General features: G+C 45.9%; 2 protein-coding genes across 2 annotated transcripts; both read left to right on the top strand.

Annotated features, from left to right (window-relative positions):
- Window positions 1–3,341: 3,341 nt before the first annotated feature.
- Window positions 3,342–9,555, top strand: BRI3BP (BRI3 binding protein). The gene is made up of 3 exons (XM_027651874.1): window positions 3,342–3,548; window positions 4,409–4,511; window positions 5,078–9,555. The coding sequence occupies exons 1-3, from the start codon at window positions 3,357–3,359 to the stop codon at window positions 5,494–5,496; spliced, it is 714 nt and encodes a 237-aa protein (XP_027507675.1). The 5' UTR covers window positions 3,342–3,356; the 3' UTR covers window positions 5,497–9,555.
- A 285-nt stretch (window positions 9,556–9,840) lies between these two features.
- Window positions 9,841–26,104, top strand: DHX37 (DEAH-box helicase 37). The gene is made up of 27 exons (XM_027651990.1): window positions 9,841–9,958; window positions 10,890–11,059; window positions 12,006–12,118; window positions 12,729–13,056; window positions 13,749–13,897; window positions 14,629–14,721; window positions 14,844–14,940; window positions 15,321–15,434; window positions 15,811–15,912; window positions 16,395–16,509; window positions 16,894–16,989; window positions 17,558–17,634; window positions 18,310–18,448; window positions 18,701–18,777; window positions 19,352–19,584; window positions 20,023–20,134; window positions 20,712–20,818; window positions 21,202–21,390; window positions 21,515–21,639; window positions 21,907–22,023; window positions 22,143–22,315; window positions 22,707–22,821; window positions 23,266–23,403; window positions 23,704–23,798; window positions 24,236–24,309; window positions 25,171–25,268; window positions 25,714–26,104. The coding sequence occupies exons 1-27, from the start codon at window positions 9,856–9,858 to the stop codon at window positions 25,788–25,790; spliced, it is 3,426 nt and encodes a 1,141-aa protein (XP_027507791.1). The 5' UTR covers window positions 9,841–9,855; the 3' UTR covers window positions 25,791–26,104.
- The last annotated feature ends 825 nt before the right edge of the window (window positions 26,105–26,929 follow it).

Below are 26,929 nucleotides of genomic sequence, written 5' to 3' on the forward strand. Positions count from 1 at the left end.
AATCCCTCTATTTGCATAGGACATCTTACACAGTTTCTAGTGCAGATGAGGAAACAGAGAAGCACACTCATTCTTCTGTACAGTGAGACCCTCATCAGAGGATCTTTCTGGAAACCTCACAGTTGTCCTCACTAAGAGGTTCAGTGTGGCTGAGATCAATATTTCATGCTATGATGCAATGTATTCTTTGAGCAGACGCTATTTCATTTATTTAAACAAGAAGGGTGAAATACCACATAATTTCATAAGAGCTGTGGATTTGGAGAGTTGAACGTACCTGAAATAGGCTCATTGAGACAGATCAGGGAATCAGTTAAACACCGGGAAGACTCCCAAAATATCCTGATGTGTGAAGGACAGCCTTGAGTGCAGGCTTCCAAAGGCAACCAACCCTACCTCAGGCCTCAGAAACTCTGTAAAGAGCAGATGGAAAGAAACAACAGGCACTTGCAGAAGTGATTTTGAAGGGATCTCACGATGGAAACTCAGGTAGAGAAATAGCAACATTCCCAAATTCTCCGATTTAAGACCCAATGGACGAGAAGCAGCACAAAGGGACCCAGAGAAGGCCAAGCCAGTTGGAAGCAAATTGAAGAATTATAACTGGCATAGAAAACAACACTCATGACAGTTAATTACCTCTGGTTTTTTGTACCCTGGGGCTCTTTAGATGCAAGAAATGCCCCAGAAGCTGACATTTACTGTGTATTCAGAGTATAAGCACAGCATGACACTGAGGGCAGATAACCAGAAACCTCATAAGAACCTCAGAAATGCCTGTCATCAGTTGCCAACCCATTTTGGGAGAGCATGAGATAGACTTCCGAATATACACAGGGATTAACAAATCAGCAAATTCAGGGCCATCTTAAAAAAGAATGAAAGCACCATTTATAAATCTAAAAATCTATACCCTACTGAAATCAAGTAAGATCCTAAGTACCTTCCTGGATCTGGGCCCAAGCCTTCAAGGGCCAAATAGAAATAAATGCTGAAAGGTCTAGGCCATTCTGCTAAATGTGAAAATAAGTGTTTTGGCCAGACTAAAGCTGGGAAAAAGGCCATAGCAGAGATGTCTCTATTCTAGATGTCTACTCAACTACTCAGCTACCAGGCTTAGGCCAAGCCATGAGCTTTAAACATTGAGAACATGGGGTATAAATTTGGAAAGAGATACTTCAAATTATTCCAGAGACTGGAAGAGCTACAAGCTGCATCCCTGACTCTGCGAGAACTCCCCAGGAAGGAGCCAGTAAAAGCAGAGATCTGCCCTGTAATTTTCAGAGCAGACACCCTGAGTGGTGCACAGACACGAGCATGGGCTGCCTACACCTTCCCAAGGTCACCGAGAAGCTCTGGGGAGGACATCAGGATCCCTCATGCCTCGAAGTTACTGTTGGGCAATTTAGCAAACACTTGCTGCCCCAGTTCACGTCACCAGCCGGTGAAGAATCTATGCTACAGACCTGTGGATCTATTTTTATATCACAATCATTGTGTTCCTGTCAATCAGTGATGAATCAGAATGTGCTCTGAAGGCAATGAAGTGCTCTTTTATCTCCTGGGGATTCTTACTTCACTCTGCCAACATCCTGCTTAGGCTTCACTACACAGAAGGACCTGATAACATTGTCTAATTTACACTTCCCAGCTGTTTCTTTATTAGCCTGGTTAGTAAGGAAAAATCAACACAAAACCTGTCAGAAGGGGGAGTCACACCATGAAACGTGCTGAATTTTGGCATTTCATCTGAGTCAGAGTTTCTCGAGGGTGAAGGGCATGAGCATCCTTCAGAATCCCTCAAAGTGAAGTTGATAGAGTACCGGAAAGAGAGACGTCATTTTTTTAGACATGAGAGTTCTCTATTCCCCTTGTCATTTGGGGATTGCATCTCAGAATTGCCTCAGAGGAGATTTCATACCCATGCAGGAAAGGCATCTCTCTGTATTCTGTAAAGACTGTGACAAGTCTCCAGAGCCCCAACAGCCGAGTAATTTAAAAGCTCCATGGGAGAGGATTGAGGAGCCAAGAAAGTTGATCACAAGACAGCAATGGGCCTTGTGGCAAAGAAGCCTGACAGCATCCAGGGCTCTGTCAGTAAGAGCAATGACCCTAAACTGAGACACTGTAAGCCTTGATTTACAGTAGGGAAAAAAAATTGCCATGTGTATTATTACATGTGAAATTTCACCTGGAACTGGTTAAATACTGTGACAGATGGGATGGTGGAAGAGGTTAAATCTGGGAACTGGTAATGGACTGGGAGAAGTTAAATCCCAGGGCAGGCTGGACACAGCAAGAGACTTGAACAGACCTTTTGGGGTGGGGGGGTTGCACGGGGAGATTTCACCACCATTGTGGCCTCTGCTGAACCTTCTCTGCCAGGCAGGAAGGGACCTGGGAGTTTGGATTGACAGGGAGCTGAACATGAACCAGAGTGTGCCCAGGTGGCCAAGAAGGCCAATGGCATCCTGGCCTGGATCAGGAACAGTGTGGCCAGCAGGTCCAAGGAAGTGATTCTTTTCCTGTACTCAGCGCTGGTGAGGCCACCCCTGGAGTGCTGTGTCCAGTTCTGGGCCCTCAGCTCAGGAAGGACATTGAGGGGCTGGAGCAGGTCCAGAGGAGAGCAACAAGGCTGGGGAAGGGACTCCAGCACAAGCCCTATGAGGAGAGGCTGAGGGAGCTGGGGCTGTTCAGCCTGGAGGAGGCTCAGGGGAGACCTCCTCACTCTCTCCAACTCCCTGACAGGAGGGGGGAGCAAGGTGGGGGTTGGTCTCTTTTCCCAGGAAACGATCACCAAGACAAGAGGACATGGTCTTAAGCTGTTCCAGGGGAGGTTTAGGTTAGATATTAGAAAGAATTTCTTTACAGAGAGGGTAATCAGACATTGGAATGGGCTGCCCAGGGAAGTGGTGGATTCTCCGTCCCTGGAGGTTTTTAAGATAAGACTGGATGTGGCACTTAGTGCCATGGTCTAGCAACTGCAGTGGTGTTGGATCAAGGGTTGGACTTGATGATCTCGGAGGCCCCTTCCAACCCAGCTGATTCTATGATTCTATGATTCTGTGATTCTCTCCAGCAGCTCATTATCTTCCTCGTACAGAGGAGCCCAAGCGCTGGGCACAGCCCTCCAGACGTGCCTCAGCAGGGCCGAGCAGAGGGGTAGGATCCCCTCTACGCGCTGTCCACGCTCCCCCCCGGTTCCCTCAGCGATCGTTTCGCGATTTCCATCGGTCCGTGCGCGGGCAGCCCGGCCCCGCCTCACCCGCCGTCCCTCACCCGCCGTCCCTCACGCTGCCGTTGCTCCGCGGGTCCCGCGGGCGGCGCTGCGGCGGCGGCGGCGCAGCGGGGCGGCCATGGCGGCGGCGCGGCGGGCGCTGCTCTCGCTGCTGCTGCTGCTGCTGCTCTGGGGCTCGGCGGGACCCGGCGTCGAGGCCGCTCGGGGCCGCGGCGGCGACCGCCAGAACAGCCTTCGCCGCGCCGCCAGCGGCCTCTACCAGGGCGTCAGCGGCCTCTTCGGCGAGGACAACGTGCGGGCCCTGCAGAAGGTGAGGCGCCGGGCGCTGCTCTCCCCCCCCCCCCCCCCCGCACACCTCCCGCGCTTCCTTCGCTTCCCCGCTGCGCTCCCCGGGGTGACCCGGCGGCTCTCGGGGCACAGCCGCGCTCCCCCATCGCCCCTCGGCGCGGTGGGACCCGCCGCGGCCTCGTCGTTGTGCGGGTGAGGCGGCGGAACGGCTGGAACGGCGCTTCGCGGAGGGAAACGGCAGCCGAGGCTTGCGGCAGCCTGGGAAAAATTGTCAGGGAAATGTCTAAATCAAGGTTGTTTTAGGTGGGGGAGACGGCCAGGGCAGCCCGCTGTCGGTGGGGAGCCCTTCAGCTAAAATCCGGTCTCTCTGCATCAGCAAGAGCATCCTGCGCTCGTAGGGCCGTAGGAACTTAGAGGAAATCAGGCGTGCAGGACCTGATTCTCTGTTCCTCCTTCCCTCAGGCAGTAGGAAGAAATAATAAATACTGTTAAATCGACCTACACTTGAGACGTTTGTGCGTGGTGCTGGGGACATCTCTCAGTTCCTCGATAAAACTAATTCCCTGGTTTGATTTACCAATTGCTAGTGATTGTGTTATCTCTAAACTTCAGAACAATACTAAAGCCCATAAAGTGCAGTATTAAGTGCTGCCAACATATACAATTACATGCCCAAATACCTACACTAAGGATAATTGTAATATGCAAATTTAAGATTCACAGAGTTAAAAAAAAATTACAAAATTACTTTTTTTCCCTTGGGGACTACAAAATAACCTGCAATTCTTGCTTAATGGATTATGATTCTACTTATGACTAGAAAGTCTCAAAGTATGTTTCTAGGAATTGAGGATTTTTTTAATTTTGAATTTTATTTCTCAGTTTTTCTCAAGGTTGACAGAGAGGTTTGTGAATGGGGTGGATGTATTAATGGACACATTCTGGAGAATATGGACTGATTTGTTAGATGTTCTTGGAATTGATGGTAAGTGTGATGCCTGTTTACCCTTGAACTGTCTCAGCTTGTGTCAGTGTTTACAAGCAAATGGGAAAATCATTTTATCATGCTGCATTAAACATCCATCAGCAGTGTCTCTGCCTGCTTATGTGGCTTTGATTTTGCTATGAGTACCTTCGAACAAGAAGACTGAACTCAACCATTCCATTTCTCTAAATGTATCTGTGGGATGTCTGTAAAATGAGTTACAAGTCATGGTTGATTTCTTGGTATCATCATTAGATGGATTCATGCAGCCAGGAATGGTGCAGGGAAATCAAGGAGGACTAGAGGAAGGAAAAACACAGTTGAGAGCCATTAGAATATAACTTTTACAAAGCAGGATCTGTAGCCCCAGTATGAACTTGTCAGCCAGTGATTTGAAGAAGGTCCATCCAGAAACGGATAAACCAGTTTTACCCCTCACTTTAGAAAACACAGCCATGACCCCGCTGCTGTGGGGGACTGACCTTTTGGAGCTGTGCTCGTGTTTCTCCCTGTACCACTGCAGCCTGCCCTCATTAACATTCTGTACATTTTCCTTTGTTTTTCAGCCTCCAACCTGACTCATTATTTCAGCCCAGCAGCAATTGCCAACAACCCGACCCGTGCCCTCCTGCTGATCGGTGCCATTTTACTTGCCTATTGGTTTCTATCTCTCTTCCTTGGATTCTTCTTCTATCTCCTGCACATGCTGTTTGGTCGGTTTTTCTGGATTGCGAGGGTTGCCCTGTTCACCCTGTCGTGCGTGTACATCCTCCAGAAGTACGAGGGCGATCCGGAACACGCCGTCCTGCCGCTCTGCTTCGTCGTCGCCGTTTACTTCATGACGGGGCCGGTTGGATTTTACTGGAGAAGAAACAACAACAGCAGCCTGGAGGAGAAGATGGACCACCTGGAGAGTCAGATCAGACTGCTGAGCATCCGCCTTTCCAGGGTGATTGAGAACCTGGACAGGGGCAGCGAGCAATGAACCGGCCCCTGCAGACCACTGTACACCAGCTCCAGAAAATTCCTAAGCACTGTCTCATTCAAAGTTACAAAGCAACAAAAACGTCACATGGTAAAAAGTGTGCAAAGTTATAACTTTTCATCATGTGTGAGACTAATTTATCTAGATTATACACTCAGCCATTAAACTTGTAGGAGAAAGAAAAACATTTACAAAATTCAGCTGTATATTCAGAGTTTTATCCAGTACTAGAATTTTCTCAGTAGATAAGCGCTTACTTTTACAAGCACTTAAAAACATCTTTTGTAAAGTTTTTATAAAAGCAAATTGAGTAGTCTTTCAAATATTGAAATTGAGCTAAACATATGCAAATTTGACACTTTAAAAGTTAAAAAAAAAAAACAACAACAAAAAACTCAAGCTACCAAGCACTTCCATTGAGAAGTATCTGCTGTGGGTCCACATTTTTATTTTTTTCAAAGTTGTGAATGTGTTTGTGTTTTTGTTGGCTTATTTCATTGCCTTGAAGTTGCCTTTCATAGAGTATCAGATGAGGAATTTTCTGGTATCCAGGCCAAAAAATTCACACCATAGCTTTTAACAGGAGGTGGGGAATGAGGGAGAAGGAAGATTTGAAGTCCTTAAATGCCAGTCCAATGGGAGGAATTGAGAAACACACATGTGGCATTTTTTCATTGCATTTCATCTCAAGACCTTTAATTTGGTGTCTGAAAGGAAATCTGGTTTAATGAATTGGCACAGAGGGAAGAGACGTAGCGTGACAAATTGTAATTCATATTTGATCTGCACAGTGAAGCATTTTCCAAGCATAAATGCATAGACTAAAACATGATTTTTAATCTCAGGACCCACATACTTTCTCAGAAAAGGCAGCAGTTAAAACACGTGCAAATGTATTGTTGCTTAAAGCTTTCTCAGGACCAATAAGCGGCAATAAATTATCTTCAGGAAGATCTGGATTTTTTTCTAAAATTGTAATAGTTTTATAGGAGCTTTTTGCTTGAAGTCTGTGTCCTCATTAGGTTTTGGGGAAAGTGAGTCACCTTAAGAGGAGGGTGTAGGAAACGGTTCTATTTCAAAGCGGTGGAGCTTTGAAGCAATTTTATTTTGCAGGATTTCTATATTTGTAACTTAGAACTGACTGACTTGGTAGAGTATCACTGGCTGTGTGAACGGTTTGCTGAAATGCAGTGAAACAAAGGTAACCTCAGGGAAGGAAGTCAGGAACGTGGTTTGACCTGGGAACAACAGCATTTGAGGATAGAGATGTGGGGAGGGAGGGGAAGCGTTGACCTGTAGTGATGAGCACTGATACCACGAGGGGTGGAATGGACCACAGCTGAAGCACTCTGTGTTCCGTAGGGTCTAAACTTAAAATTACATTAAAAAAAACGCAACAAAAAATTGGTCTGTGATAGGGCCTGGCTACAAAGCAAGGGAACAAGTATGAGGAGGTTCTCCTCTCCATGCCTGTGAGTGCCAGTAGGACAGGCCAGGGCAGCTGAGCACAGCTTGGCCTTTGTCCTCTTGTTCCGTTGAGCAGAACTTTTGCTGGATGTGATGCTTAACTGAATGTAACTGTTGGGCAAATTTATTTTTCTCTTTATGCTGAAGTTTAATGTTCTTCTTGGAATGTGTGTTACTTGCCTAACCTCTTTGGGTCTGTATGTGACATTTACATGAGGGGTTATTTTTAAAATCCATGTTAATGGCCTTTACTCCGAACGGTGATCACTTGAGTTCAACACAGTTGAAGTTCATATGCACTTGGCACGGTTGGAATCCATTTTAGTTTTTTATGTCGCCTGTAAATCCCCCTGCACACCATTTATTGAGAAATACAACATTTAGGGTTGTAAAATAACTGGTTTTCACAACTTAAGATAAGGACTATGGCAACAAATAGTCCGCTTTGTAAAGCTGAAAATATAAAATACAATGTATTCCTTTTTCCAGCTCATTTTCCATAGTATTACAGAGTCTTCCCTGTAAACTCAGTTTTGCCTACTGTTGTGCACAGAAGACTGGGCTAAAACACCGACCTGGAAATTAGGAATTGACTAGCACAGCTTGTCAGGTCTTGATGTGTTTTGTTAAATTTAAGGCCTGAGGACCAAAGTCTGCAAACCTCGCTCGTGTCAGCGGCTCCATCGCCTTCTTAGGACTATGTGCATGAGTCAGTTTGCATAGATTGTATTTTATGTAATCCATATTTAACGTTGAAGTTAAACATACTGAATCATTTATATATTAAGAGTTGTCTATTATAAAGATTTCTTTAAAACTACTATATAAAAGTTAATTTGGATTATAGTTTCTCCCTGTCTTGCTCTAGTCATTTATCTTAGTTTTGTAAAATCAGCCCTCCTATATTAATACTCTTGATTTTGATCACCCTGCTGCTTGAAAAAAAGTATTTTTATATTTACTTGCATCCCATGTATAGCAAAATGTTATGTCAAAAGTGGTATATATAAAATTGGGTATTTTTAATCAGTATTTTTCCCAGCACTCAGTTTTCACATTAGTCAAATTCAGAAGTAATGATTTTTTAAAGCACAATCTAATCTTCAATATATATATATATATATATACTTTAAAAATGCTCTGTATTTTTAAACATGCACTGTAGTGAAAGCGCTTTTGGGACATGAATGTGGTATTGTATTTAATCTCTTTCAACTTTTGTAAATAACCTTTTACAAGTATTTTCCATACCAGGCCATCTAGTTTATCCATGGAGGTTTTTGCTGTTTTTTAGAACCCGTGCCAGTGGTTGCACTGCTTTTGTATTGCCATTGGTAGGAGCATCCCAGAGACAGGCAGGTCTTGCCTTGTCACCCACGGACAAACCAAGACTGGGAGTTGATGGACTCGCTTGGGCTGGGGGCAGAGATGGGACTGGACCAAACCTCACAGCTCCGGCTTTTCACTGGGATCCAGCAAAACAGAGAGGGGGGAGCGATGTCTGTGCACTCCTGCCACAGCCATGGCCCTCCTGACCTGCTGTGAGGGGGCACAGGTGACCTGGGACCAGCTGGGTGTGGGGATATCCCATCTGGCTGCTCCTCCAGAATGGATCCTGCTCATGGACCTTCCCCTGCAAAGAACATCATCCCATGTAACCGGCTGAGGAGGGGCTCCAGGCTGTCCAGGATGGGAGATCCCCTTGGGTCTGGAGTGTTTAAACCTGTGTGCTTTAGGACCTAATATTTGAAACTCCTGTAGTGTTTTTCCATGCGCTCCCATCTTTGCAGAGCTGACGTCTGCAGCAGCACCTCCGGCTGTAGATAACCGATGTGTTGTATGGAATGTGGTGCTTTCACAGTGGTTTTGGGTGTCAGAGTGCTGTGTACAAACCTGGTGTAGTTCAGTGCTGTATTTATAGCCCGTCCTTCACATTGTGATTTGCTTTTCCGAGACTCGTTGCATCGTCAGTGTGGAAAATAGACCAGTATCAACCTTAGCTTCGGTGGTGTAGAGGTGTTTTAAGTGTGATTTGCCTCATGTACTGATCCGTATTTGGCAGCTAATGGCATAAGTGACCATGAGTTCTCTTTGTCTGGGTTGGAAAATAAAAGGTTTTATTGTATCCGCATGTATTTTAAACTTTTTGGATAATTCCATCGACCTGTGATGACAGCACATGTAAAAACCGACCTTTTCCTTTTGATGAGAAGTTATATTTGCTGTGGTAGCACTCATTGTTGGCACTGATGGTAGTGATTTCACACCGTTTTGTACATCAGCTTTCACAGTGTTTAAGTTTGTACAATTGTTCATGTGAAAACGATTTGGTCTGAAGAGATGCTCTGTGTTCACTTCTGACATACAATCCTAGAGACATACGAGATTCTGCTGATAATACTGTTAAGTAGCTACAAATGTACCAGACTCATTTTTTACCGAGCTTTAACATGCCTTTATTTATTTATTATCGGACCAGCCAAACCCGTGTACTCCGTAGTTCAGTATTTGTTAGAACAAAAATCTCACAAATCAACTTAATGGTATCGTGTGGCAAAGCTTCGAATAAATGTTTACTGAGACTTTGCACTGAGCAGCGAGTCCCTGGTGAGGCTGCGCGGGCTGGGAGATCCCGGGATGGGGTGGGATGGGGTGGGATGGGGTGGGATGGGGTGGGGTGGGTTTGGGGGGGTCCCGGCGCGGTTCTGGGGCCCTTGAGCGCGGGAGGGCGGGGCCTCTCCGCGGCGCAGCCCCGCGCCTGCGCGCCCCCGACCCCGCCCCTTCTCGCGAGACCCCCGCGCCCCCGGAAGTGGTGGCTGCAGGAGCCGCACGTGGGTGGGCGCTGGGTCCTGTCGTGTGTCGTGACCGGTCGTGCGTCGTGTGTCCGCCACCATGGGCCGTGCCCGCCGCCGGCACAACTGGAAGGCCCGGCTGCCGCAGGGCGCCGCGCCGCCGCCGCCCGCCGAGCCGCTGGAGCTGCCGCTGGAGCTGGGAGGTGCGGCGGGACCCGGCCCGGCTTCTCCCGGGCGTTGCATTCGTTGCTGAGAACTCGGGCTGAAGGGGCCGCAGAGTTGCTAAGATTGGAGTTACTGTCATGCCTTTGCTATATTTTTATTATGCTTTTATTGGAAGCATTAATGTTATTTTAAAGGATCTCCCTGGAACGCGCTGCCCAGGGAGATGTTGGAGTCACCATCCCTGGAGGTGGTTTAGGAAAGACTGGATGTGGCATTTGGTGCCATGGTCCAGCTGACAGGGTGGTGTTCGGCCACAGGTTGGACTCGATGATCCCAGAGGTCTTTTCCAGCCTGAGTGATTCTGTGACTTGCAGACTTTGCATTAACAGCTCTGTTGGAGCATTACTGCCTTCAGGGAATTCAGGAGTTGGACTCGATGATCCTCGCGGGGTCCCTTCCAACTCAGGACAACCAGTGGTTCCATTATTTATTAAAGCAATTATTTAAAGTGGTTTTATGTTTAACATTTGCATTCTCAAATGTTATCTTTAAAAAAACCCCGCGTTTATTATACTATTTTGATTTTTCAGAATTTAGTAATGCAGATTTTTAGCATTAAAATTCACTGGTGCCTGGGCAAGGCAGGAGTCTGCAGAGTCACCCCAAGGCACACTGTGCCATGTACTGCCCCCTGATCCTGGGGATTTGAGTAAAAAGACAAAAATTGCAGAGTGTTGTTACATAAGTCATGGAAAATTTCCCTCAGGGCTGTAGTAAGCTCAGGGTTATTTAATCCACAGTTTTGTGGTCTTTTGCCCCTGCTGATGTTGCAGGATTTTTTTTGGCTGGACACGAGGGTTGTGTTTGTTTGAAACACCAAAATCTGTCCTGGTGTGTGATAAGGCTGTTAAGCAGTGTGCTGAAAACAGTCTACCTGGCGCCGGTGGATAATCAAAGACTTGATTTCAGATGGAGCAACGCTGAAGGGAATTGATGAAAGCAATGCCCTGGTCCTGCCAGCAAAAAAAGCAAAGAAGAAAAAATCTGCCTGTGTTGTGCAAAAGCAGAAGAAACCCCTGAGCAAGAAACAGAAGAAAAACCTGCAGAAAGTCTTGGAGCAGAAGGAAAAGAAAAAAGAGGTATGTTATTGCTTGGCTGGCAACTCCAGGCTCGTCACTTCTCTTAAAGTGATAATTTAATATCAGTGTGTGGAAAATGGGACGATGATGAGCAGAACTCACAGACATGCAGGTGCTGAAGTTTATGTTACAACAGCACCAGCCACCCCTGTGCTGGGCATTGTGTTGAAGATGCACCACCCATGGGCTCGTGAGTGCAGCTCCAGTGGTGAAGAGCGTTGCCCTCCCTCCCAATGAGTCAGGTGCTGCAGGAACACACCCTTTCTGGCTCAGGTTCCCATTCCAGACCAAGTAGACAAGTGTTGGGAAGTAGACAAGTGGCTGGCAGAGTCAATGACATGATTACATTTTAAAAACATTCCATGAAGTGGGTTGTATGAGCAGCTTTGTCCTGCTGCAGAATGCAAAGTTTGATGCACCCCTAATTCTGCTTCTGCTGGTGCTCCTGAAGTGCTTATTTCTAGCTTTTGTATTTTTTCTGCATGTAAATAGAGCATTCTTTCTTTACAAAACCTTTCCAGGCAGAATTCCTGTTCTTTTTAGTGTCAGACAAAGGAACTCTGGTTTTGGAGGTACTTTAAAACTGTGGCTGCCTGACCCCCTGCTAGTGCCATGTCCCACATGAGAGAGTTGAAGGGAGGCTCCCATTGCTCCAGCCCTCATTCCAGCACATTAGTTCAAATCCATCTTCTCCCCTGTGTTTGAAGGGTGCAGCTGAGCTGCTCACTGCAGTGATGTCGAGTCCCCATTTCTATTTTTGCTCTGGTGTAGAGCTGAAATCTTCGTCGGGGAGGTCTGACCCTGTAACAGCAGGAAGGTCTTTACAACTTCACAGCAGGATTTGCCAGAGCACAGAGCACGCCCTGTAGTGCACAAGTGCAAATCTTGAAATGAAATTATTTCCTGGTGACAGTAAGCACTGATTTTTTTGTTTTTCCTCAAAAAGCGAGCTGAGTGGCTGAGCAAGCTGAACGAGGTCCAGGCTTCTGAGGCAGAAATGAAACTCCTGTACACGACTTCCAAACTGGGTGTTGGGGAGCGCATGTATCAGGCTAAAAGGTAAGGGTTTTTTTGGGAAGGACCACTGTGGTTGAACAGCAACATTTTGAGCTGCTTTTCCTTATTTTTTTTCTTCTTGCTGCAAACATGGAATGGATGGAGTGAAATAATTTTCTGGGTTTTATCTGATAATATTTTTTCTGGATAATATTTTCTTGTTTGAAAGGATGTTAGTTAAAAGAACTTGGTCTTTCCTTTCATAGGGGACAAGGTGGGTGAGAGTTACATCTGCAGACTCCTACAAATTATGCTAAACTACAAAATTGGTGGATAAACATTTATCTTAACTTAAACATTTACTTAAGCATTTTTTCTTGTATTGGAAAACATCTGCTGATGTGGTCCATAGTTGCTGGATTTATCAAGAGCTGTATTTTGGCAGAAGTTGAAATAATTAGACTTCAAAGGTGCCATCTGAAGAAATGAATAAATACCAGGATAGAACCTGCTTAGATACAAATACAGCAATCAGGTCAGCTGAGGCTTTACCTGGCAGAGTTGTGGAAACCTCCAGGAATGGAGATCCTGGTTCGTGTGGAAATCATGTCTGGCTTGAGATGCTGGAGAATATTGACCAAAACCTAGTTCATGTGTTCATGTTTTGTTCTAGGGTGATACAGGAGCCAAGGACTGATGTACCTGAAAAAATCAGGAGCATCAGTGGTGCCAACAAGAGAAGGCACAGCTCAGGCTCAGAATTGGAGCCTGAGGAAGAGCCCAGTAGCTCTGAGGAGGAGGAGGAAGAGCAGAAACAAGAAACTGAGAAGTGCTCAGCCAGTGCTGTGAGTGCTGCTGAAAAGCCAGAGGAAGGAGCGAGGAAGGCAGTAGTTGAACAGCCTCCAACTGGTCCCAGTGCTCCAGCTTCCCAGAGAGCCTCCAACAAACCATCCTGCAAGCCTGCAGTGTTCATCCCAGTGGACAGGTCTCCTGAGATTCAGGTGAGGCTCTGTGAACAGTACAGTGCTTGTCAAAGATGTTGGGAATGGTGGTATTTTCCATTGGATTGGGCCCCTGCAGACACTGTAGCATTGTCTTGCATCTCTTGCTAATCTGGCCCAGCAGCAGAGTGCCCTTGTTCAGGCAAGTTGTTCAGGTACAGATCTGAGCTTTAAGCCTGTCTGTCTAGCAGTAGGAAGACTCAGTTTGTTTTAGGATATAAGAGTTTGTCTCTGATATTATATATAAAATCTATTAGGAGTCCTTTATTGTCCTTCACTGGAAAATCTTGTGAAGTCCCTTTTAGCTCTCCATTGTGCTGTATCTTGTGCTGGATGGTTTTATCCCATTTATTGTAGGCAGGGTGTCCTGTGGAAATGGGAAGAGCTCTGCATGTGTCTGAACAGTTGGGACAGTTGTGAAATGAGTTTTCCCTTGAAGTGCTGTATTAAGAAACTCAAGTGACTCTGAAGTTTCACAAATTAAAAGTGCAGGGCTTGCCAGTTGCTTTCTGGGAAGCTGTTTTGATGACTGATTCTCAGACATGCTGGTTTAGAGCTTTTCAAGCCACAAGGTTTGCAGAATTCTTTTTTGTGGGCTTATGGTCTGAGGAAAGTAACAGTTTTCAATCCTGAGGAAAACAAAAAAGCAGTGAGACACAATGCAACTAAAATATGTGTTTTATATTGTTTAGGAAGCAAGACTAAAACTTCCAATCCTTGCTGAAGAGCAAGTCATCATGGAAGCCATTAATGAGAATCCCATTGTGATCATATGCGGAGAGACGGGAAGCGGTAAAACCACACAAGTACCTCAGTTTCTCTATGAAGCTGGTTATGCCAGGTAGGAATCTGCTTTTATATCCAGCAGATGGAATTAGGAAAACTCAAGCAGAGCTCAGTCACTCCTGGTATGGCTGAACTGAATCTGGTCTTCCCTGTGGGAATGGCCAGGTAATGGCCATACTGAGTGGGCTTTTAGGAAATCTGAAGGGAATGAGACTGACCTGCGGAAGTCTCTCTGCACAAGTAATCTTTTCAAACCTCTAAGGTAAAAATTCTCTTAAAAGCCCCTTGCATGTTTCCTGCAGAAGGGATTTACCCTCTGCTTTCAGAGGTTTGGTTTTACTTCTGCAAGGAAATGTGTGTATTTCTTAAGAATAGCTTTGAAAATAGGTGCGGTTCATCTGGCACTTGGTAACATTTATGAGCTCAGGCACCTCATAAAGTGCTTCCTGTGAGCTGCATCAGCTTCTGTGCTGCTGCCCCAGCCTGAGTTCTTCTGAAATGGACCCCAATGCCAGAGGGATGCCCAAGGGGACTGGAGTTCAGTGAGCTGGAATTGCAGGGGAAAAATTCCTGTGCTAATGCATCTTCAGATCAATACACATGTAATGCATTTGGGAAACGCAAAACTTCCTTTCTGTCTTTTCCTTCTAACTGTATCTAAATGATACCGTGTGAGCGATGCTACTTAATCTAGAGCCACTGTGCAGAAATCCTCTTGTCATCTTTCTAGGTTCTTTCCAAGTTTAATAAAAACAACCTGTCCTTTTCTTTCCTTGGCCCCGTTAGTTCCAGCGGGACCATCGGGATCACGGAGCCTCGGCGCGTGGCTGCAGTGTCCATGTCCCAACGAGTCGCTAAGGAAATGAACCTGTCACACAGGTGAGCAGAAAAACAGCTTGAGACCTCACTGGAAGGTGACACTGAGATGTTCTGTGTATGTCACGGACTTTCTGTTTCTCCCTGTGCTTTTTCCTGTGGGTGCCCCGGGTGTTTCCTCGCAGAGTGGTTTCGTATCAAATCCGATACGAGGGGAATGTTACAGATGAAACACAGATCAAGTTCATGACAGATGGTGTGCTGCTGAAGGAGATTCAGAAGGTAAGTTGCTGTCCTCAGTGTTATAAAGAGGGAATCGTTTTCTGTAGCTGGAAGAGAGACCAGTTGTTTTGCACGGATGTGCCACCAAACTTTCAAAGCAGAATCCCTTTCAGCACCGGAGGTGTATTTCATCTCAACCCTTGACATTCCTGCCCAAATCCCCAAACATTAGGTAATCTTGCTGTGTAAAGTGAGAGTGAGGAAGAGACTCTTGAGAACTAGGCTGTTTTGTGTGTGGTGAACACATGAAACTGTGCTCAGATGTGTGAGAGATGCAGCCGTGAGGATGGGGAGTCAGTGTTTGTGCAGCTGTAGGGTGTTCTGACAGAAAGACGTCCTTGGTTGAGGCTTCCTGTGGTGAAATTGATTTCTCTTCCCAGGACTTTCTTCTTTCCAAGTACAAAGTCATTATCATTGACGAAGCCCACGAGAGGAGCATGTACACAGATATCTTGATAGGCCTCTTGTCTCGCATCGTGCCCCTTCGTCAGAAGGTGAGAGGAGCAGTGTTCCTGTGTTAGACACAGGTGTGGGGAGGGGAATGTCAGCCATGAGGAGGCTCTGTGGGAGGAGGGACTCTCTGTGGTGTGGAAGTTCATGGAAATCTGACAGAAAGGATGAAATAACACATAATGTGCTTGTCTTTCTGTATGATCAAAGAAGCACAGAGCCTACAGAAAGGGGGGAAATAGTACATGTCAGTACCAACAGATGACTTTTCAGGCAACATCCAGTTTGAGACTTAGATAATTGAATACCAGGAGCCTGGTAGAGAGCAAAATGCTTATCATTGAACTGGCATAAGCTGCCAGCAGCAGAGCTCGGGAGGAGATATGTGGGGCACAGAGTGACAGATTTGTGTCCCTGCAGAAAGGGCTGCCCCTGAAGCTGATCATCATGTCGGCCACTCTTCGTGTGGAGGATTTCACTGACAACAACAGGCTGTTTTCTGTTAAACCTCCCATCATTCAGGTATTGTTCTCCTCCCTGGGATCTGCCTCAGATGTACTGGCTCAAGTACAACCAGTTACAAAGTAGGAGCACTCTTTATCTTTCCAGTTGGTGCCGAAATCTTTCAGATACCAATTTAAAAATAGTTATTTTGTTTAGGCTATTGTTTCTTTTGGGACTGGGTGTTTTTCTTTCCACTTTTATCAGAAAACCACCCTGGCAGAATCTTATTATCTTGAAAACCTGTAAGTTCAGGAGAACTAGAAAGCCTCAATCTGAGTTGATGATCAAAAAGGGAGAAAAGCTTTGGTTTCTTGTTTGGCTTTATGGTGTTCAGGGCAGACAGCACTGATAATTTCTGTGGGTCTGGTGTTCTGTAGCTACCAAACCCAAGAGCTGAACAGAAATAGAGCATGAGCTTTCCTAATTGTCCCATGAACACTGCAGTGATTGTACTGGAGCTATGACAGCAAACAAACCCTTTCTTTGTGTTTCCTCTCCAGGTAGATGCAAGGCAATTCCCTGTAACTGTTCATTTTAACAAGAAAACCCCCCTGGATGATTACAGTGGAGAGTGCTTCAGAAAAGTCTGTAAAATCCATCGAATGTTGCCCTCAGGTAAGGTCACTGCTGAGAACCTCTCAAATTCTTTGTACTTTACATGTCTATAATTTTTTGGTTTGGTTTTTTTGGGTGGAAGGGGGAGATATTTGGAGTGTTTTGTTTTGGTTTGGGGTGAGGTTTTTTGTAAGCTGAACATGGGACTTCAATGAAGTCTTGTGTGGTTTTATTTACTTTACTTTTTCTTGTGAAACCAACCCTTCAACTAAATCATAGTTATATTAACTTCTTGAGAGAGTGGTAGGTGACAGATGTGGTCAAACACCCTTTCCCTTCTTGTTATTTCACAGTATATTTGACCTGTCTGTTATCAAAAACAAGATCTGAAGCTTTCCAAGGTGAAATGCCTGTGCTGAGGTTTGGTGTTTTCTTCTCTTGCAGGTGGGATTTTAGTGTTTTTAACAGGCCAGGCAGAAGTTCACTCTCTCTGTAGAAGGCTAAGGAAAGCCTTCCCATACCAAAAAAACAACACTGCAGGTAATGCTATAGAAACTGTTAAAATTTGAATTTATCCCACTGACAAGTGAGTTTGCTTTGCACCTAAACAAATGAGCTTTTATTTTAAAAACACAAAAAACAAGGATTGGGGAAACGGTTCATTGTGGATGATTTTCATGACTGATTGTTAAATTTATGCTGGTTTGAGTCTGGGAAAAGGTTTCTGTGTATTGATCTCTTCCATTGCATTTCTTCACTTACTCTGTTGGGAATTAAAGTGCTGCTGCTTGTTGATGACTGTTATTTTCAGATACTGGAATTTCAAAAAAAATTCTTATACAGCTGAGCTAGTTGCCTCCTAAACCTCCAGACATACAATTGCTGTGTGTGCTGCTGATGATCATCTGTATAGTTCCCAAATGGAATTATAACCTTAAACTTGTGTGTCATCCCTGTCCCCTCTGCCTTCAGTGTGACTATTTGCTTCTTTCACACTGTGACACTTTGCAATCCCAAAAAGGTGGGAGTGGGACCAGACTCCTCCCACTACCTTTTCCAAGAGGGAAGCATGCTCAGCTAACAGTTGTTCCACTGTCTCTTTTTGTAGGGGGAGAGGATGACAAAGAAGACTCAGTGGAAGAAATGAGAAAATTTAAGAAATCGAGGAAGCGGAGGAAAGTTATGGTAATGTGTGATGGGTAGAATTCCTCCAAGAGACAGGAAGGAGCAGGTCCCTCCCTGCAAACAGTAGCCTGTGTGTCCCCTCAGGAGTTCCAGCAGTACTGCCCACACTGCTGATGCTGCATCAGGAGCAGCAGAGAACTAACACTGTGGATGTTATGGGCAGGAGATGGATTCAGGTTGAGTACTGACCACTAAAACTTTAATGGAGGGAGTTCCAGACTTGCTGGCTCCAGGGCTGCTCCTCATCTCACTGTTTTTTACCCAAAATTGGGACCGATCCATCTCTTACCAAGGATAGAGTTTGGCTTCTGCCCCCATCCTGAATGCACTTTGTTAGTGGGAGATCTTGGTGCTGTAGATATACTGTCCACTGGCATTGTATCCTGGTAGCTGAAGGGGCCTAAAGTAAAGAAATTTTACCCTTTCCCACTGTCCTCCAAGTGAAGAAGCTTGGCTTGGCACAAAATACTGTTTAAAATGCTTGGGTTTCTCCCCCCCAACTGTCACAATTACCAAATGCTGAATCTTAAAATACCAACGAAATCTTGCAATCCCCCTGTCACCTTCAGGTCAGCAGATGTTTGGAGTAAGTGCTCAGCTTTGCTTTCAAAGCAATGCAAAGTGCTGTTTCTGTCCTCCCCTCATGCTCTGTCTTGTCTTTCCTGTCTTTCTCAGACACTCCCCAAAATTGATCTGAACAATTACTCTGTGGTACCAGTGGATGAAGGAGATGAAGACAGAGATGCTGACACTGATGATGATGCTGCAGGGTCTGATATTGACCTGGATTTAGGAGATGGAGACTCAGAAGAAGGTTTGGCCCATATGAAAGAAAAACCCCTTATCTCCTGTTACCTGCGAAATGGGTGACATTAGTTGGTTGTCCTTTGCTGAACTAATGTGACATCACAGCAGACCTGTGAAAAAGCTGTTAAGGTTTTCCAGTTTCAGCTTTATACCTATTACTTTACTGGTTTTGATGAAGTGATGTTTGTGGAGATGATGTTGGGACTAAGCCTGGAAGTTGACGTACCGTGTACTGAAATGTGGGTTTGTTTCTTCACAGATGAGAAATCTGATTCATCCCTCCCCCTGTATGTGCTCCCACTCTATTCCTTGCTGGCACCAGAGAAACAGGCAAAGGTAAAGGATTTATTGCCACAGTGAGTAAATGATCCTTATAGATATGTGTGATCATTGTCTAAAGCCACAAGTGAGTTAAAATTCCCACCTTGGATTATCTGTCAATGAGCAGACTTGAATGGCCCAATGGGCAGGTTGGGATGGGATTGGGGCAGGTCTTGCTTGGGCTGGGGTCTCCCTAATATGCCAGTTCAGTCGGTTGGGACTGATGATAAGTGACAGTCCTGCAGCATGTCAGAATCAGCCCTGGCCCCAGGCACGTTGGGATCCTGCTGCCAAGTGGCAGTTTGTACGGATCCTTGTGTTCCTTCTTGGCTTCAGCAGTGACAACAGCATGTCTGAACACAACATGGTGTGTGCCCTGCCTGGAGCCTCTGTGGGTGTTTCTGAGGATTCACAGAGCTGGACAGAGAGCTCTAGAGCTGGAGACAAAGAGTTAAGTCTCGGCTCTGACTCCTGGATTTCCCCTGCAGTGCCATATGCACCGTCATCCCTTTGCAGCCCATCCAAGCTGACTGCCTGTCCCTTTTCCGCTGCTGGCGCTGCACCTCACAGGCCCATCTGTCTCTTGTAGGTATTCAGGGCTCCTCCTCCTGGCACCAGACTCTGTGTTGTGGCCACCAACGTGGCTGAAACATCGCTTACCATCCCGGGCATCAAATACGTGGTGGACTGTGGGAAGGTCAAGAAACGTTTCTACGACAAAATCACGGGGGTGTCGTCGTTCAGAGTCACTTGGATATCCCAGGCCTCGGCAAACCAGCGGGCGGGCCGGGCCGGCCGCACGGAGCCAGGGCACTGCTACAGGTCAGCTGCCTGCTGGGGAGAAACAAAAAGCCCTTTGGAGGGTCAGTGGGAATTTGCCAGCTTCTCCCACCCTGCTGCCCCTTTCGCAGGGGTCTGGTGCTGCTTGGAGTGCTTTGGGTGTGCCTGCCCTTGGTTCAAAAGGAGAGATAAAGCCAAGCGTGAACTGGTGGTGTCAGTTTGACAGTTTGGCTTCTCAAGGGCCTTTCTCTTGCTGAGAACCCTTATTTCCATGGCCAGATTAGATTTAACCATGGCTGGATGGATTTAACTCCAAGCCGAGCTAACTTGTGAATAAGGCATATGCATCATAAATAATGACATAGTTATGTAAATAATACACACATGCGGCCTTTTTTTAAATCCCTTGCCAGCTTTTCATGTGTATCTTTTGAGTTAAGATTTCTTTTAAGACTCTAAGCAGCACTTCTGGTCCACTAGGTTATACTCTTCTGCAGTCTTCATGGACTTTGAGAAATTTTCTGCTCCAGAAATAACCAAGCGACCGGTAGAAGACTTGATTCTGCAAATGAAGGCATTAAATATAGAAAAGGTGAGGTGGAAGTGGCTTTGTACTACAGCTCTCATTAAAGTGGTTGCCCCTAGGAGTCAGAAACAAAGAGAAATGTCTTCTGTCGTCATTGCTTGAGTCTGTGCCTTGTGTTAGAAATTAGGATCCTGAGACTTGATTTTGGTTCTGCAAATTGCAGAAGCTGCTCTGAATTCCAACAGGCCTTAACAAACATGTTTGTTCAGGTAGTAATGATTTCTTATGTTCTTAGAGGTATAAAAACCCCCTGTCCAAACAGGAGTTTGTGTTTTGGAGATACTGGAGCACTTTCAGAAAGCACAATACATAAATTTAGACCTTAGAGCAGCCTGCCCTAGGCGGTGCCTGGCGAAGGGTGACTCTGGTATTCCTGTTTCCTAATGTTCTTGTTCTAAGCATTTCCTCCCATTATGTGTCCTTTCCTCTCGCTCCTGGCAAACATCCTAAATGTTTTACTTTGGCACATGTAACCAGAGGGGAGAATTTTACTCCCTTCCGAAGCTTCTTACTGCATTCAGACTTTTTTTCAGTGGGCTGTGTCAGTGATGTACTGATGGGCTTTTTCTCATGATGTCTATAGGTAATCAACTTCCCATTCCCAACACCACCTCCCACAGAAACACTTGCAGCAGCTGAGGAGTTGCTGATAGCCCTGGGAGCCTTGAAGGAACCCCCTGTGACGGGAAGGTAATGTCTGTGGTCCCCCACGAATTTCTTCCTCTGTCAAGCCTGTGGGCACTGCTGTCCTCCCACTTCCTTTCCTTCTCAGCCCTCACATCCAAGGGCGGGCTTTGGTACAGGAACTGCCATAATTTCAATCTCTGAATCACCTTTCTTTGTTTTACTGGCCCCAATTATGTTTGGGCAGGGAAAGACTGTGCTGGGAGTGTGCCATGAAGGGCAGGTGGGAGCTGCATGAGGAAAAGGAGCCTTTCCCGCAGCCTTTCCAACCAGCACATAACAAAACCTGAGGAAAACACATCAATTTAATTGGGCTGCCAAAACCAGGAACACAGACTTGTTCTAATCAGACATTACTTCATTACATGAGTTTCCTCTTCCTTCCCCAGGCTGAAGCAGCAGCTGGCAGCAAAGCTGAGCTGCCCCATTAGTCCCCTGGGCAGAATAATGGCCACTTTTCCTGTAGCCCCCCGCTATGCCAAGATGCTGGCACTGAGCAGGCAGCACGACTGCCTGCCCTACACCATCACCATCGTGTCTGCCATGACCGTCCGGGAGCTGTTCGAAGAGTTTGACAGGTCAGTGGGTGAGCCCAACACCCTCCTTACAGGAGGCATCACCCTCACAGCTCATGCCTCTCATATTGGGACCCCTCTGCACTTACACACAACACTCACTGACACTGTTCTGTGTTTCTTTCAGGCCAGCAGTAAGTGAGGAAGAGACAGCCCAGCTGAAGGGGAAGAGAGCGAGGTTTTTACAGATGCAAAAGATCTGGGCTGGGCAGGGGCCGATGCAGAAGCTGGGGGACCTCATGGTGATGTTAGGTACTGATTTCCCTTCACCATTAACTTCATCTGTTCTCCTCCATCACCCTGAGCCCTCAGCTTTGTACAGCCAAAGGCATCCTCGTGCTGTAGGGCCAAGTTGAGTGGTGCAGTTTCTAGGCTGTTCCTCTGGGCAGCCTGCCAGTGCTGCTCCCGGGTGGAACAGCGAAATGCATTTGTTAACTGTGTCAGAGCTGTCCCACCGTTGGTTTAATTAGGAAAACTGATCAGCTAAGCCATTTTCTCCACCTGTCTGTTCACTCCCAGGGGCAGTGGGGGCCTGTGAGTTCGCTGGGTGCACCCGCAAATTCTGTGAAGAGAACGGGCTCCGATACAAAGCCATGCTGGAAATCAGGCGCTTGAGAGGGCAGCTGACAACAGCAGGTAAGTGGGTTTTGAGAGCAATTGCTGCATTTATTCTCTTTTGGGGGGGTGACACATCAACTGGGCTGATTTTTTTTTTTTTTCCTATTGACTCTTATCTCACCTCTTTCTCCCCGCAGTGAACTCTGTCTGCACAGATGCTGGGCTCTATGTAGATCCAAAGATGAAGCCCCCAACAGAAGCTCAAGCAACGTACTTGAGGCAGATCGTGCTGGCAGGGCTGGGGGATCATGTTGCCCGAAGGATTCAGGCAGAAGAGCTTCTGGATGACAAGTGGAAAAATGCATACAAGGTAAACAGCTGGATTGGGCTGAATTCCTCCTCCCCTGTGTGGCAGAAAGACACTCCTGTGCAAAACTTCTGGCTGGGTGCAGCACTGGGACTGCCTGTGTTGACTTTCCTGCAAGTTCTCTCCTTAGAATTTAAGTTTGCAGTGTTGCAATTTCCCAGTCCTCACATAGTAATTGTTTTAAAAGAGCTAAGAAAAGGTTCATTAGTCCATCTTGCAAAGTTCTTGATGTCTCCAGAGAAGGTGAAGCAGAAAATGATGGGGTTATTAAAAACCTCCATCGCTTAGGGAAACCATATAAATGTACATCTGAGACTGAAATTAGATGCAACCAAGAAATTAGATTGCCAGTAATTCATCTTACTCTGCTTCAATCTTTTGTGCTTCCTTACAGACTGCTCTCCTGGAGGACCCAGTGTTCATCCACCCAAGCTCAGTTCTCTTCAAAGAACTCCCAGAGTTTGTGGTATATCAAGAAATTGTCGAGACTACAAAGCTGTACATGAAAGGTAAGACTGCTGTGGGCCAGCTTGTGCTGAAGGTCTGGTGAGGAACTCAAAAATTCCTTGGCAGAGTGTTTCCCTGCTGTAGTGACTAAATGCTCTCCTTATAGAGTGGTTGTGACTCCTAGGATTTGGATCCTTATGCTTTCTAGATCTGGATCAGGGGATAAGTTGGCCTGTTTTGGTTTTTTTTTTTTTTTTTTGTATAGTAGAATTGGCTGGAGCAAAGCTCAGCTTCTGAAATAGCTGCTGTGCACCAGCTGACAGGGCTGGTCTCTGCTGGTCTCTGAACAGCTTTTTTACAACATAAAAAAGTTGACTTGAAAAATGACACAAAGTGAATCCTTGGAGATGAGATCATGACATGAGATCATGTACTTGTGGGGCTGCTGGTGAGTGGTGGTCCTTGGCAGCAAACCTTGGCATTCAGTGTGTGCTTTCCCTCCTAAGGTGTGTCTGCAGTTGAACCTGAGTGGATTCCTGCCTTGTTGCCACCATACTGCCACTTTGGGAAGCCTCTGGAAAACCCTCCTCCCTCGTACTGCCCCCAGAGAGGCCGAGTTCGGTGTCACAGACCGAGTGTCTTTTGTAAGTGTCTTAAAGTGTCTCTCAGTAGTTTTGTCCGAGAGCTGCCCTGTTGTCACTGTAATACTGGTTTAACAGGGCTGTCAGCACACCAGAAAGGCCAGGCTCAGCTTGGGCTGTTCAGAGAGCTTAACAGTGTGGTTTGAACAGCTCCATGGGGTTCATAGCATTTAAATGGGCATTTTATGGAGCCCGCTGCTCCTCCTGTGAAGGCTGGGTGGTGGCAGTGTCCTTCCCACTTCTCTTAGCACCTCCATGGAAATGTGCCCTTCTCTTCAAGCATGGTGTGATCTTTGTTTCCAGATCGTGTTAGCTGGCAGCTCCCTGCTGTGGAAGTTGATTATCCAGAAGGTATTGATCGGTACAAATACTTTGCCAAGTTCCTGCTTGAAGGAAAGGTGAGTGTGTTCCAGGTGCATCACTTCCTTGATGTTATCAATAAGCTTTTAGCCTCACTTCTGGGGGAGAATTTTTTTGTGTGTGTGTGCCATTGCTTATAACTTGCTGGTGGATGGAGGAGTTTACTGTGGTTAGTGTGTTGGGGAAGATACCTCTAAAATTAAAAAAAAAGGCATGAAAATCAGTATTTGAATGAAAGAAACCCCCAAATTCAAGTATCATTTTTGCAAAGGAAAAGAAGTTTTAGCTCATGTCTTTGTCCATTTTGAGACATAAGAGTTGTCTAACAAGCCAGTCAGGACAAGACTGGTGTGGAGACATGGATAGGAAAGAGATGGTAAAAGAGAATATGAGATGGAAATTTATAGTAGTGCTAGGTGATGGATGGTTGTCTCCACAGAACAATTAATTTACCTTGTTCTTAAAAATCTTCCAGGTCATTAAAAAGCTGGGTTCTTACAGCCAGTGCCTGCTGTCCAGTCCCCTCATAATGCTGAAGACATGGTCCAAGTAAGTTGTTAAAAACAAACTTCAGGTTGTTGTCTCTACCAAACACTTTTCACTTCTTTTTTAAATTAAAAAAATTCAATGCTGGGAAGGGTGTTGCAGATAATGATCTTGGCTGTAACTGCAGGGCGAGGAAAATTAGTTTTCCTACCAAGAAAAATTGTGTCTCAGGAGAGCTGGGTGACTGTGAGGGCAGTGTGGGAGGACACGCAGCCTGCTGGCCACTGAGCTCTGCTCTGCTGCTCACTGGTACTGCTCACACCTCTAAGGAATGGCCAGATGTGCACTGCTGCTTTCCTTGCTTTTCTTTGCAGTTCGGCCAATTATTCTGCCTTTCTTTTCAAAAACATGTTTCCAACAGACCGTGGGTTTGATTACATTTAGAGACCTGTGACCCTCCAAAAGGCTGTCAGCTGTCACTGCCTTTCTCTCCCCTCATCCTCCTCTCACTTGCCAAAATAAACTCTCTCTGAGTCTTCTATGACTTCTCATGGAGTTGATGGATGGAAGGGTTTTGGAAGACTTGTTAAAAGTGACTGCTGTTATCTGAGGGTCCTACAGTGACCACGTGTTTCCCTGTTTTAGTCAATCCAGAGCTCAGCATGGGACCTTTTTGCTTTACCTTGTGCTCTGCAGCTGCATAGCAGACATAGGAGCAACCTGCTGCTACTTCTAACCACAAAAAGTTGTGGTTGGAGAAAAATCTACTTAGAGTGAACTTTCTTGAGCCAGTGGCACGTCTCTGTGCAGAGGTTGCGTGTTTATACATCTATATTTAGCCTTTCAAAATGGAGTGTGAATTCAGAAAGCTGACCTAAACTGTGCTAATGAACATTGTTTTATTGCACCATTTTATTGATTCAGACTTCAGCCCAGGACAGAATCCCTCCTGCAGGCTCTAGTTGCAGAAAATTGCGATAATCATAATGCTTTACTGGCTGCATGGAAGAAAAATCCTAAATGTAAGTGTTCTGCTTGCTTAATTATCAGTCATATCAGTGGAGTACCTCGAGCCACTGTTGAATTATAATTTAAAAAGTGGACAATGTCACTTGATAAGCTCCAGATATTTCCTATTTTCTTATGAGAAACAGTAATGCCCTGTGTTTGGTTCTTGCAAAGAAATTTTTTTTCCAGGTAAAATGGCTTTTATTCAGTATTTTTACCAGATTATAAGAGGTCTTTATAGAAACAGCAGCAAAGTGATGCGGTGATGACTTTCACAGTCATTCTCTCCCACTGGATGCTGTTACATCTGCATGCAAGAGTCCAAGCTCCAGCACCATCCCAGTGGTGAAAGGCTGGTTCTTGCTCCCAGTGGGTGATCCCACAGGACCTTGTTTTTCCAGCCAAACCACCCCAGTCCCTGACTCCCAGAGCCATCTGACCACTCTGCTTCCATTCCAGATTTGCTCTCAGCCTACCGTCAGTGGATCCCTGAAGCCATGCACGATGACCTCGCCCAGAACTGGCCACCAGTATGACTGTTCTTGATGGACTTCTTGTCTCCAAGGTGTTTCGAGAGCTTCCAGGAGTTTCCCTGGAAATCTGACACAGATGGACTCACCAACTGTAGCGATACCTTTTTGTAAGAGAGCCAGGTGTTATTCTCTTTTTCTGGGAAGTCCTCCATGTTCCCAGAAGTCCTACCAGCTCTTTGGCTGGTACTTTGTAATATTAATGTTTGGATAATTTTATCCATTGTATTTTATGGATTTTTTTTTTTTTTAATCAGAAGTTTCTTTTTGGACTATATTAGTCGTACGAACTATAATAAATATGTAAAGTTCTTGGTTTGAATGGGAGAAATGATCTCTTTGTGGGATGCTGCAGAGAGCAGAATTTGGGAGCTGTGTAGTCATTTCCTCACATGTGTTAGCAGATCCAAACACAGACAGAACCCTTGGGCCTGGTGGTGGGTTGACCCTGACCCAGACACAAACACTGGTGTGTCAGCACTGTCAGTCACCCATCCAGAACTGCAGCAAGGGGGCTGCTATGGAGAAATCCACTTCAGCCCAGCCAAACCAGTGCAGTCCTAATTGTTCTTTTCCTGCATCTTGAGGAGTTTGCCATTTCTCCAGGATATCCACTAATCTTGCTTCCAAAAATTTTTGTTCAAATCTCTCCTCATTCCTGGCATAGTGCTGCAGGCACTCAGATCTCCTGGGGCCTTTGCCACATGGTTGGCCAGGGCTGTTTTATCCTGGTGCTGGAGAGCCACCTGCTTTTCACAGGCTGGAGCACTTTGGGGAATGCAGCCAGTTTTGGGAAGCAGGGCAGACTTCAACCACTTGCTCATTTCACAACAAGAAATTTTGGTAGAGGTGCCAAAGGAAAATGTAGAGTTATCTTCCCTTTCAACTGATTGCTTATGACACTGTGGTAGAAGGTGTGGGCAAGGACCCTTCTGTTGCCCACATCCTGCCAAAACTGGTGCTGGCCAACTGGAGAAGAGGTTGGATGCATGTCCATTGTTCCCACTGCTCCCACTCACCCACTGCTCCCACGCACATCAGAGGTGAGGCCAGGACACAAGTAAGCATTAAAAATATCTAAAGCTGATGAAACAGCAACTTTTGTTCTCGAGCAAGAAGGAATCCAGCCTCTTACACTGTGTTTG

The sequence above is a fragment of the Corapipo altera genome, unplaced genomic scaffold (genome assembly GCF_003945725.1).
Source record: "Corapipo altera isolate COAL_440 unplaced genomic scaffold, ASM394572v1 67, whole genome shotgun sequence".
Classification (NCBI taxonomy): domain Eukaryota; kingdom Metazoa; phylum Chordata; class Aves; order Passeriformes; family Pipridae; genus Corapipo; species Corapipo altera.

Excerpts from the sequence above, each read along its gene's own strand:
- DHX37 (XM_027651990.1), top strand. The coding sequence starts at position 9,856 with ATGGGCCGTGCCCGCCGCCGGCACAACTGGAAGGCCCGGCTGCCGCAG. Across the intron at positions 9,959-10,889 it reads GCTGCCGCTGGAGCTGGGAG|ATGGAGCAACGCTGAAGGGA; the intron begins GTGCGGCGGGAC and ends ACTTGATTTCAG. Across the intron at positions 23,404-23,703 it reads TCACAGACCGAGTGTCTTTT|ATCGTGTTAGCTGGCAGCTC; the intron begins GTAAGTGTCTTA and ends CTTTGTTTCCAG.
- BRI3BP (XM_027651874.1), top strand. The coding sequence starts at position 3,357 with ATGGCGGCGGCGCGGCGGGCGCTGCTCTCGCTGCTGCTGCTGCTGCTG. Across the intron at positions 3,549-4,408 it reads ACGTGCGGGCCCTGCAGAAG|TTTTTCTCAAGGTTGACAGA; the intron begins GTGAGGCGCCGG and ends TTTATTTCTCAG. Across the intron at positions 4,512-5,077 it reads AGATGTTCTTGGAATTGATG|CCTCCAACCTGACTCATTAT; the intron begins GTAAGTGTGATG and ends TTTGTTTTTCAG.